The sequence below is a fragment of the Ostrinia furnacalis genome, unplaced genomic scaffold (genome assembly GCF_004193835.3).
Source record: "Ostrinia furnacalis isolate ACB-3 unplaced genomic scaffold, ASM419383v2 OfSCF4670, whole genome shotgun sequence".
In the NCBI taxonomy this organism is placed as follows: Eukaryota; Metazoa; Arthropoda; class Insecta; order Lepidoptera; family Crambidae; genus Ostrinia; species Ostrinia furnacalis.
Window position 1 is genome coordinate 110,993 of NW_021134909.1, and position 12,810 is coordinate 123,802.

At 43.6% G+C, this 12,810-nt stretch overlaps 1 protein-coding gene across 1 annotated transcript; it reads right to left on the reverse strand.

Annotated features, from left to right (window-relative positions):
• Positions 1-1,392: 1,392 nt before the first annotated feature.
• LOC114359828 (uncharacterized) lies at positions 1,393-12,229 on the reverse strand. Its single transcript, XM_028314341.1, has 10 exons — positions 11,750-12,229; positions 11,117-11,203; positions 10,752-10,889; positions 10,165-10,276; positions 8,778-8,923; positions 7,561-7,738; positions 5,386-5,562; positions 3,179-3,281; positions 2,448-2,556; positions 1,393-1,644 (listed from the first exon to the last, which is right to left on the reverse strand). The coding sequence occupies exons 1-10, from the start codon at positions 11,843-11,845 to the stop codon at positions 1,393-1,395; spliced, it is 1,398 nt and encodes a 465-aa protein (XP_028170142.1). The 5' UTR covers positions 11,846-12,229.
• Positions 12,230-12,810: the final 581 nt, after the last annotated feature.

Here is a 12,810-nt window from a genome sequence, read left to right on the forward strand (position 1 = left end):
CTCGCTGCCATCAGGTTCGCGATGAATTCCGCTGTAACGGCGAGTACTGGACATTCACCAGCTTACCTCACCTTCGGGAGAGAGCTGCGAGCCCCGTCTGACGCGGTGGCTGATATGAAGGCCATCGCGGAGAGCGACAACTTCGTGGCGAGCATCACACCCTACCTGCGGAAGCTGTCCACCGCGCTGCTGGAGGCCCGCGACGTGCACGAGCGCGCGCAGGCCACCCAGAAGGCGTGCGCAGACGAAGGTAGGCGCGCACCCCCGGATTATAAGGTGAGTGACCTTGTTTTGTTAAAGACCCAAGGGCCCAACGACGCCGCACCTGGCCAGACCGCCAAGTTCATACCCCGCAGGGATGGACCCTATCGCATTCGCGAGGTTGTTAGTCCTACGACTTACCTGCTGGAGGGGATTAGGAACAGCGAACTTATAGGTCGCTATCACGCATCCAACCTAAGCCCATTCATCGGTGACGTAGAGGCCCCTGTTAGGGAGAAGCGTAGGCGCGGACGCCCACGCAGGTATAGTCCTAGTCCGAACGCGAGGACGCTGTGTTCGAACTAGAGGGGGAGTATGTAACGGCCCTCCAAACACTATTGTATTATCTGTGCTCTGACGCTCGGATTCGCATTTGGCGGGCTTGAGTTTCGCGGGTTCGCGCGCTCACCCGGCGCGCTCTTTTCAACGGCCGCCGCGCTTTGTGGTCCGCGGAACTCGACCTTATTGACTGAGTCGCGCCCATCGCCTCGACGCGTTCGAACGAGCTATCGTTTTAATGGATATAAATTATAAATGTAAATCCGCCATTACACAAGTAATTATACACTCCTATCAAAACAAATTAGCAGCTTTCCATTTAGGTTTTTCTTTCGTAACACTATTGACAAATTCCACTTGGACGACACTAAAGGCAGCGGTTTACAAAAGTCCACCCTAAGGCCCAGAACACACGGTGAAACGCAATTGCAACGAAACTGCAACTTCTAGTTACTTTTGAGTTACATCTAAGTTTCTGCCATAGATTCCGTTGAGAGACCACACACGACGCGACCATTTCAAACTGGTCTCTCAACTCAAAAGTAACTAGAAGTTACAATTTCGTTGCAATGAGGGCTATCGTTTTTATACTTAACAGTTGGCACCCCTGGCGATTGACAGGACCTTACTCTACAGTGGCGCCATCTTGATGAGTGCAAATGCGATAGTCCTCCTACCACTTTAGCACTCACCAGCTGGCGCCACTGTCTTCGCTCCTAGCAAGTGACAGGACCTTACTCTACAGTGGCGCTAACTGGTGAGCGCTAAAACGATAGCCCTCATTGCGTTTCACCGTGTGTTCAGGGCCTAAGAAGTCTTTATTAGCGCACACACTCACGAAGGTTCATATTCTCAACTGGTCGCTATACCGTTACAACTTTGGTTGTAGTACATCGCCTGCCCCGTGTAATACTGTTCGTGGATATTATTGTGCATGGGAACGTCATTCATGGTGTTGTTCTGGTAGTACTGGTTCTGTAAGACACTGTTGTCGTCCGTTTGTGTGTGGTTTTGCAAAGGCTGCTGGAAATACATTTCTGGAGGAGGAGCCTGGTGATCCATCTCCACGTTCTTGTGCAAATCCTGCTGCTGTGGTTGGAGGTTCTGGAAGAATAAGCTCGTTAATTTTGTGCTATCATAGAAATTATCGCTCCGATAATGGATTTTTTTATAGGAGTGATTAAGAAATCATCAACAGCTCTTTACAGTCCACTGCTGGACTATGAGCTTCCTCCACTAAAGTGGAGGGTTTTGCCATAATCTCCACGGTTGGCAGGCGGGTTGGAGATCGCAGTTTAAAAGTTTTTCAGAGAGCACTGCTGCCCGTTCTCTGTTTGATGTGTAGTCCCTAAGTCGCCTCTTACGACACCCGTCGGAAGAGTAGGGGTTGGTGACAAATGTATTCTACTCTGCCGTCACCACACGGCTAAGAAATAGTATAAGATTAAGAAATAGTAATTTGTATTTAAAAATAAATCTTGTGCACATTACAGTACCTACTTCCACATCAGGCCCGGCGACCAGTAATGGGTAGGTTATTAATAAAATTTTAATGATTTAACTTCCACTTGTTAGTATTTAGTTTTCATTTAAATTATGGACTTACGGGGGTTTTATACAAAAAATTAGACTGGTTGAACTCTGGTGTAAATTTTTTTGGAATAAGGGGAATAAAGTTTGATCTGATGATATTGGGACAAACTTGGCCATGCTACGCAGGAGTTTCATGCCCGTTTTCACCATCAATCCCTAATTTTCAAATGACCCCTTTGAAAACAAAATTCCTGTTAAGTAAACCATAGGGCCCCTCACTTCAAAATTAGGGATTGATGGTGAAAAAGGGCATTAGTGACGGGAATTTGGAAATAATCCCGATATTGCGATGCTAAATAGTTAAAAAGACTCACTTGTATGGGGAACTTGCTGCTCGCGTGTATCCTCTTGAAGCGGCCGTAGAGCGACGAGTAGGGCAGGTTGTAGTGGATAGCGGCCTGGTTGATGGACATCTGGCCCACCCTGCAACCGCAAATATTAAAATTGTAACTATAAACTTTTTCCTAAGTCATATTTGTCATATGAACTTCACTGTCATCCGCTTTGCAATGAAGGGAAGTCGAACCTTAATTTCGAACTCCTCCTATGTTCTTCTGATTAATTTCGTTGCGGGTCCAATGACAGTTTAACTTTCCCCCGGGACAAACTTGACCTTCATTGGTTGGGTTTTTATGGCGGTCAAGCTGTAGATCCTGGCTACACAGGAGTTGCAGTGGTGGGAACGAGAGGTGGGAATAGTCCCGTATGACCTTCACTGGTGGGATTTTAATTGACGGTGATAATTTTATGCCTAAACAGAAGTAGCAAATTATTGCGAGGGGATTAGGTTTTCAAATTCAAATTCTTTATTTCTCCATGTTGGTACACAAATCCCAAATTGCACCTTGTTAGGAGTGCCCTTGAATAAGCCATTCGGAATATCGAAAACTGCATTCTTGATTAAGGCAACAGAAAAGACGCAGTCGAAGAAGTGTTATTTGAATATCCTTTTTCTGATGTAGGTCTAGAACATCAGATTCTGATCATTACGAGATACTGTCGTTGTCTAATCAAACAGCTCTAATAAATGAAACATGTTAGGTACCTGACAGCTTCCAGTGCTTCCCCCATAGCGTCTTCGGACCAAGGCGTGGGGTTCGACCGCGACAGCTCGATGCCCTCGCGCTTACACCGCCCGTATAAGGTGCCTGAAATGTGATATTTAATTGCTTAATTATTTATTTATACTATAATTTTATCAAAGGAAAATAAGGCTGAGTTGCACCACCTAACTTTGACGTTAACTATAACGGTAACCGATGTTTTTTGTATGCAGTTTGACAGATTTTTGACGTTTGTTAAAGTTAAAGTAGGATGGTGCAACCCAGCCTAAGTGTGTGTATACCTGTAATTGAGGTCATATTGGCTCCGTGCACGATTACAGCGCCAACTAGCGTCCACAACTTTGTGGGCTCTGTCACATTGACATTTAGGTCGTATATTTGTAAAAATATATCGAAATGAAAAAATAACAAATATTTTCAACTAATAAATTGTTGTGATACCACGATTTGGGTGGAAAAAAGGTTTTGAAATCATTTTGGTCATTCAAATCAAGTGAGGTAAGTCCAAAAAGTGTGTTTAATTTTGATTGTGTCAGGGTTTGTTTACTTCATTTATAGTTGTAGTTTTACAGTAAAACAAAAAGAAAAAGCTACTTTAACGGTTTCATTATATAACAGTAAATATATTTAAATGTTTCTGTATCGCTAGTAATAAATTAAATATCGTTTTCAGATCGAAATGAGTATCGTTTTGAAGACCGGGTTTGTGAGGGTTACAATATCAAATTCCAACCACAAACCGTATTTAAAGGAAAGTTGTTGGTATTGGCTGGACAAGTCCGAGATGTAGAAGAATTAAGAACAAAACAAGGGCAGAGTTCAATAATTCACGCTCTCATCATAAGGCAAACATCTGTGCACAACAACTACTGTGACTCATTTTTGTACTACCACGTTGTATAGTTTAGTTATTTCCAAATTGTAAACGGCTATTAAAACAGCCCTATCGAAATACAGTCCACTCTTTTATTTAAGTTCCCAGTAGGACCCTTTTCATGCGATTAATTAATGATATTAAAATGTATTATGTAGAATCGCTTTGCCATTGACAGATACATCTGATGACAGAGCTAACATTATTTCTACTTTTGACCACCATGAGCGCTGCGATAGATTATGTCCCCCCCACCTAGTACTTCGCACCCAGCGAATATATATCATGTGTTAAACCATGTTAAAATGAATGAACTGTATTGTGTATGGGACTTTGTTGGTGTACCTAATAAATAAATAAATAAACCATTTGACGCTAATTAATTTTTGTTTTGAGCGAAATCACTATCTTGTCAGAGCGCTACAGACAGCGAGCTCGCGGTATGGTCAGCGTGCTACAGCGGGCTTGCGGTATGGTCAGAGCGCTACAAACAGCGAGCTCGCGGTATGGTCAGCGTGCTACAGCGGGCTTGCGGTATGGTCAGAGCGCTACAAACAGCGAGCTCGCGGTATGGTCAGCGTGCTACAGCGGGCTCGCGGTATAGTCTGAGAGCCACAGTGGGCTCACGGTATGGTCAGAATGCTACAGGGGACTCGCGGTGTGGTCAGAGTGCTACAGCGGGCTCGCGGTATGGTCAGAGTGCTACAGGAGGCTCGCGGTGTGGTCAGAGTGCTACAGGAGGCTCGCGGTGTGGTCAGAGTGCTACAGGAGGCTCGCGGTGTGGTCAGAGAGCTACAGCGGGCTCGCGGTATGTTAAGAGTGCTACAGCGGGCTCGCGATATTGTCAGAGAGCTACAGCGGGGTCGTGGTATGATCAGAGTGCTACAGCGAGCTCGCGGTATGGTCAGAGAGCTACAGCGGGCTCGCGGTGTGGTCAGAGCTACAAAGGGCTCGCTATCTTGTCAGAATGCTACAGTAGATTCACTATCTTAACAGAGTGCTGTCTAAGGCCCTTTTCACACGTTCCGGTTGCCGGCTAACCGGCGCCGGGTACCCGGTCGTGAAGTAATGCATGCCGGATTAATTACGCCGGAACATGTGAAAGCTACGTACCATGCCCATACACTTCACCACCGGATACCCGGCGCCGCGGTTAGCCGGCAACCGGGACGTGTGAAAAGGGCCTTATGCCCGTTTTCACCATCAATTCCTAATTTATAAGTGACCCCTATGTAAACAAAATTCCTGTTATTTGTTACCATAGGGGTCACTTAAAAATTAGGTATTGATGGTGAAAAAGGGCCTGAGGCTCACCGGTAGGGATGCCATACTGCGAAGCAGCGCGCTGCACGCTAGCGGCGCCGCATCGGATGGAAGCCAGGGCCCGCTCGAGGTCGGCGCGGCGCCAGGCCGTGGGCGCGGCGTTGAACGGCGCCGCCAGCCGGATGCCCTCGCGCCGCGCTATCTTGTATAGCGTGCTGCTGGGGATGCCTGGAACAACATTATATCCTTAGTAAAAGTGTATTTGCAATGGGCATCAAAGTGTTTAATAAGCTACCCGTTTTTATAAAATCTTTAGAGGGCCCTAAATTTAAAAGAACGCTCAAGGACTGGCTACTAGCCAAATGTTATTATGACCTCAATGAATATTTTAATGACAAATAAACTACTTTAAAATTGACATGTAAATGAAATTAAATCCAATTAATGTAATAATTTATGACTACTATTATTTATTATACGTCCGAAATCAATTAATAATTTAAATGACAATTAAACAACTGTAAAATTGACATGTAAATGATATTAAATCCAATTAATGTAATAATTTATACTACCAAATATTGTACGTCCGAAATGGTCCGAAATGGACAATTCTGTTGATACCTTGACATGCATGTATTATTTTTAACAACCAATGTACTTACACAGAAAAGACAATAAATGATTATCTTATCTTATCTTATCATCATAAATATGAACCTTCACTGGTTGGGCATTCATTAAGAAAGAAGAAAAAGAAAGAAAATTTTTTTATTCAGTATCATCGACATCATACTGATCATGCTGTAGATACTGTCTACACAAGAGTTGAAGCAGGGGGAACGAGAGGTGGGAATAGTCCCAAAAAAAGAAACTCAGTATTAGGAATTTCGGACGCTGATTGACGCTTGGCGCTGACGCAATCCCTAATGTTATAATATGACAGACGTTATCTCAATTTTCCTGCTTTTCAACGGAGGGACGTCGAATAGTCGATATTATATTTGGAAAACTTTCTCTCTCAATTAAATTCATTGTAGGTTTCCAAGAGCTATCTCCCGAGACTACTCAACCTTTACTGGTTGGGTTTCGTTGATATTCCTGGCTAACTCTAGGTACAGGAGTTCCGACAAGACATGGGGTTATCGAATCGAATAGAAATAGAATTACGGCCAAGTGCCTGCTGGGACAGGTGATGAATTAACCATTATGGTCATAAATATAAATAGTAAACCGGACACAAGATTTCATAAATTAAAAAAATATAGCCAAATAACATCGGTTGATAACTTGTATTTTTTAACCAAGAGTGCTTATACAACCATGGAACCTTAGAGGCTTTATTAATCTAAGCATGGAACCAATAAAGTGAAGGATCTAACGAAACTATACCTGAAGCATAGTTAAAGTTTTCCTCGTTGTGTTACTAAGTACTATGAAACTTGAAGATTAGCGAATTTAAACAGATTAATTAAAATGTTAATGGTAGTTTTCGTAAACATTTACTTATGTAGATGATGTAAGGAAAAAATAAGTTTTATCTTTGACCTCCGAAACGGATGGTTACACTCGCGAAACTCGTGATTGAACATCAAGCGATAGGCAATTACTTCATGAATCATCGCCCATTGTGGCCATCGTTTTACCGTATGTTTTTCTAGGTATGCTATCCGTGAGATAAATAATTACACGTGTCTTGGATGGACTTAACGCGTAGTTACCTGAATTTCTAACATCAATTTCTGAACATCAAGAAAAGAGCCGGTACACAATACATTTGAATGAAGTGTTGTAATTTTAATTGTATTAAAAGCACCGGATGTTATTATATCACGCCTACTTAACTGTGGAGACTAATACCCGTTTTCATCATCAATCCCTTTTTAAGTGACCCCTATGGTAATACTAATCAGGAATTTTGTTTTCATAGGGGTCACAAAAAATTAGAGATTGATGGTGAAAACGGACATAAATGACTTGAAGATGATGATGGCAATTTCTCCTTATCCTAAATACTAACTGGCGGAAATTAGATCAACCTTTATCATTATCAGTGGGTTATGTGGGTGGAGCTTTTCTGCCAGACTTATAGGGCTAAGCCGCTAAAAACTAACGATGTCCTCCAAAGGGTATTCGTATGGAACTGCAAGTCTTTATCCAGACAATGACTTGCCATTCCATCCCAATCAGGATAGAAAGTCAGAGGACAGAGAAAAAAAAACTTACCGTATGCTTTACTAGCTTTATTCGCCGAGATGGCGCCGGCTCTCAAGGCGTGTAGGGCTCCACGAAGATCCGCTTCGCTCCAGGACTTGGACGCACCTTCCTTCTTCGGCGTGTCGATTCCCAGACGGTGCGCGCGCTGCCATAGCGTTGTGGACGGGATGCCGTATGTTGCTGACGCCTGTTGGAGGAGAAAGGTTTGAAAATCACATCGTCATCCTCATCGCCATCATATTCTCCATCGGTTTAGCCCTAAAAAGTCCAACTGATGAATACAGGCCTCTCCCAATGCTATCCAGATTGAAAGAATGGAGAAGGGGTCTGCAATTTGAAAATTTGCAAGGCAATTTTTTGGAATTACCGCCTTATGGGTCTTCAACATCATTATTTCAATCTACTGCTGGACGTCCACGGAACGCCATACCATGCTCGATGGACCTCAAGAACTTTTGGATTGTCCTAAACGTTGCACCTTTTGTATTTATATTTGAAGATTTTTCCTGAAAGGAAAGAGTTATGGTTTGGATTCAGACATATTATTACATCTGATCTTGGCAAGGCTCATGTTGCTGTTCCTGAACGCATCCAAGACGCTGCGTCCACCAGCCCTTGGGACTATTAAGTTAGCCCGCGGTGCCGGATCGGGCGCGCCTCACGAGTAGCTCAAGTCAACTTAAGGTTCAGCCAAACCAACGCGATCAGCCGGCGTGCAGCGATGGCGATCAATGCTTTTAAGTCTGATCGCCATCGCTGCACGCCGACTGAGCGCGTTGGTTTGGCTCATGCGGTTGCGGTGCGGTTCCGAAATGCGTACAAGGCGCTGTCCATCATCATTTCAGCCACAGGACGTCCACTGCTGAACATAAGCCTCCCCCAATGCTTTCCATGTTGATCGGTTGGTAGCGGCCTGCGTCCAGCGCTTCCCTGCTACCTTTACGATGTCGTCGGTCCACCTTGTAGGTGGACGTCCCACGCTGGCGCTGGCCACGAAGGCGCTGTCCATGTCGCGCTGCATCCAGTTGTGATTGGCCCGCGAGATCAAGATTAACCCCCTTACTAATAAATAGTTACACAGTTGTTGAACACTGTTTTAAAATGACATTTCCATACTAAACGTCACTTTAAAACACTGTTCACCGAGCCTGTAAGTATTAGTAAGGGGGTAAGTGTAGAGCGGAAAACAAATGACAAACAAAGGGAACTGTATGTTATGACCTTACCTTGGTAAGGCTCATGTTGCGGTTCCTAAGAGCGTCTAGGGCGCTGTCCATGTCGCGCTGCGTCCAGCCCTTTGGACTGGCTCGGGGCGCCGGTTCGGGCGCGCCGCAAGAGTCGCTCGAGTCTTCGCCAGGGAACAGCTGCTGCTCTGCAAAACGCAAGCAACGCTGTATTTCGGTACTAACGCCGGGTCTACAGCGCGTGTTTTGTCCTACACATACACAGTCAACAATTAGGTAAACATGTCACCATTCAACATTTTTGTAGGCAATTTTGTTAAGTCGATAGCTCAGAGCAGACTTCCCAGACACCACGGCGGAACAACGCTGTATTTCGGCATATTTCTGAACTGTGTTTCTGAACATACGTTTCTGAACTGTCGACCTCGACAGCACGTCAGACTGCCTACCTCACACCAATATCACACTTAACGAGTAGCGACACTAAGGAATACCTACTATTTAAAACACTTTGAATGTATACGTGCTTCAAGTTCCAGGAAAATTACTTGTCGAATAGATTTAATTAATTTTAACAGGTTTTAACGCGATTCGCTATTGGGTAATAATGAAATATTCGCTGTATTTGCCTGACGTTTCAACCGGGTTGCTACTAGTCACAGGCTGACTGGCGCGTCAAGTGAGCGATCCGTATGGTGGGTAGAATCATTTAATTCTACCCCCATGTTATTATTTCTACTCCAAGTACCGTCACACAATACTTGGATGCATTGCCTAAAATTTTCCACCTGATTAGATACGACTATATTTATTTTAATTGGAAAGCAGCTAATAGATCAATCATTCTAAATCTGTACATCAATCATCATTGAATTTTAAGTGCTTATATTCAATTAATTAGGTGACTAATATTATTATGTGTACACTGTATACTTAGTCGAGTATACCTATTGATTACTGTACATTCGTCAAATAGGTAATTGAAAAGAACAATCATTTTAAGTGACTTATATCAACAAATTGCAAAATAATAAAATTACACAGTTTCCCATAAACTATCTTGTTAAGAATTTCTGATCTCAAAAGTTTAAAAATACACCTCACCATTATTTTAATTTTTAAGGATTAGGGTAATTTTTATTCATTGGTGTTCAACGCATCTTCACAGCCTAACGTAGTATAAAAAAAGTGGTTTTTGGGTTCTTGGATTCTTCACAGCGTTTCAATTTATGCGAGTTCTAGCTATATCCCTATCTGGTTATGAGTTAAATAAGTCTCAAGAGCTCCTGTACTAAGGCTGCCTGGGTTGCACCGTCTTTACTTTAACAAACATCAAAAACCTATCAAACTCTATACAAAACAACACCGCTTATGCTCATAGTTAACGGTTAAAGTAAGATGCAACTTAGCCTTAGTACTTTATCCTTACCTCCTTCAGACAAGGGCTCGTCCTTGACGGCCATCAGCGGCATGAAGTCCGAGGAATCTGCCAGCTCGGAGTGGCTGAGCAGCGCCATGTGTCTGTCCAGCAACGTTGAGCCCTGAGAGAATTTCGTATGTTTAAGGAATCCTTAAAAAATTTTTTTTTGGAAATACTCCTCCTTGACGTAGGTAATTGTTTGTATACAAGATCGGAATATCCAATAAGTATTTAAGTAGGTTCAGAAGGATATTCCGATTTCCCCCCAGATTACAAGCTTCACCCGAATGAGAATTTCTCCTTATTCGGATGAAGCTTTTTTAATTCATCTGTGCGTGTAATAGTGGTTCTTTCTTGGTTGTTGTTTCTTGGTGGCACAGATGAATTAATTTCCGGTTCCCCTGGGTTGACGGTGGGAGCGGGCTCTAAGTCTACCAGGGTGAGCGCGGGCGGTGCATCTGCATCCGACCTGCTTTAAATAATTAACTAGAGGCACCGGCGCGCCGGGTACCGCGGTTCTTCCGCTCCCGTCTGTGTGACGTTATAGTTCTTGGGCTCCACGTTCTCCAGTCACGTCACAATGTGATAGTTCTTACCGTGGCGCTGGCGGTGAGCGCAGGCTCCAGGTTTTCGAGAGTGAGCGCGGGCGGCGCGTCCGGCGGCTCCTGCTTGACGCAAACCGGCGTGGCGGCGGGGCCCGCCGGCGCTGGCGGTGCCAGTTCCTCCAGCCCCGTCTATTCAAGGATATTTTTAAGTATAAACCGAAATTGATGTAAAAGAGAAAAAAAGTCTCGCAAGCAATTATAATGTACTAAAATCGTACCTTACGTGATTTTCAATTTCAAAAAGCTTTATTTCCTTACCTACGTTTAAAATACCTTAACAAACCGAATCTCTTTATCAAAACATATTCCTATTTAATTATACAATATAGAATAATATTTAAAAAAGTTTTAAGTACCTGCAAGTCTTGTAAAATGTGGCCTGAATTATTATTTTCGTGGTGGACACCATTTTCTATTTTAATTGGACAATGCCTTAAAGGTAGCTGAAAGAAAAATACAGTGAGTTAATTTAAATTTTAAATTCAGGTAGGTGATAAACCAACTGTCACACAAAGTCAAAATTAATTTTGGTACCTATGATATAAAGATTTTATGATGGATGATGATATTTTGTACTTAAAAAAACGTGACAGAATGAAATTCACGCGGGCGATGATATCTACAAAAGATTGAACATTGAAATAAAGTTTTGATTAAAAACGGCATAAAACCAATTAATGTTAGCGTAAAATCTGTTACAATCGTTGATGATCGTAACTTGATTACCCAAGTGCAAGTAATGTTAAACGCACGTTACTAACTTTTATAAATTGTTAATAATTAATGATAATTTGGTCACACATTCACTAAACACAATAATTGTTTGCCTTAACAACATCTTGTCGTTAAAATTAGTAAAATTTCAGGTACCCGCTTAGTTAAAAATAAAACAGAACTACCCACATGTTTCGCATTTATCAAAACTATCAATTTAAAGGTCACATTGCCGTCCACAGCCCGCGGTCACAGGTCAACAAACAATTACTCACCTGATTGGTCAAGTAGCCGAGTGAGTACTGCGAATTGCTGTCTTCCTCGTCCGACTGCGGCTCACACTTCACTTGAGACACGCCGTGCCCCGGCATTTCCTAAAAACACCACTACGTTACACAACTACCTCTACCCCTCATCTATCATCACGCTAGCAATCGAATTCAAACGCAACCGTCACTACTACAAACTTTTAAACAAGAACTAATACAATATTTACTCAAAACTTCATTCCCACAAGACGAAACAACCAAGAGAAGCCCCATTTTCTCCGTGGAGTATCGCGGGATCGAACAATCGCAGTTATACGTAGGTTTACATAGGCAATTAGACAAAAGGAAGCGAGCTTTATTGAATTTTTTCTCGATTGGTGCACAAATGAAGAGTGCAAAGTTGCCGCTCTCGCTCTGTCGTTCGCGGCAGACCGTCTCTCGAGGTTTTTTAATTCCGTTTGTTTTGCGCCCGTCCACCGCTACAATACGACTGTGCGAGTGCGTCTATAAACTTATACAAAGTTCGTATAGTGGCGCGACTTCCCGCGTTCCTAATTCAAAACTTTATCTCTTCGCGGAATACAGCATACCCGACTCTATAAATAGGAGGGTAGAGTGTACTATAGGTCAGTGTCACCTGTCGCCGTTCGAGTAGTGAATGTAAAGTTGCGCGGTTAACCCTCTCGCGGGTCTCATGTCTCTCCTCGAAGGAACGGCGGTCGCGACGCACGTCTCGCAGACACCGGCGAACTCGAAAACACATTCACTTTCACCGTCTTCCCGAACACGGCGAAGGACCGTGTGAAAAGGGGGCCGATAAACGCGAGGGAAACATAACCGACGAAGACGAGGGCGCGAAATTCACTCACTCACCTAGTCGGTCAGCGGAGGCCGCCGCAAGCACTCGCCGGCGTCACACATGCACCGCGCGATTGCACGGTGACCTTCGGGAAACGATGAGATGTCGCAAATGAAAGTGAATTCGGCACACACCCGGGCGAGTCTGCGTCGCTGCGTGGCGCATGTTTAGGAGGTGCAGGGCGGGCGCGTGCTGATTTTTTTCCGCG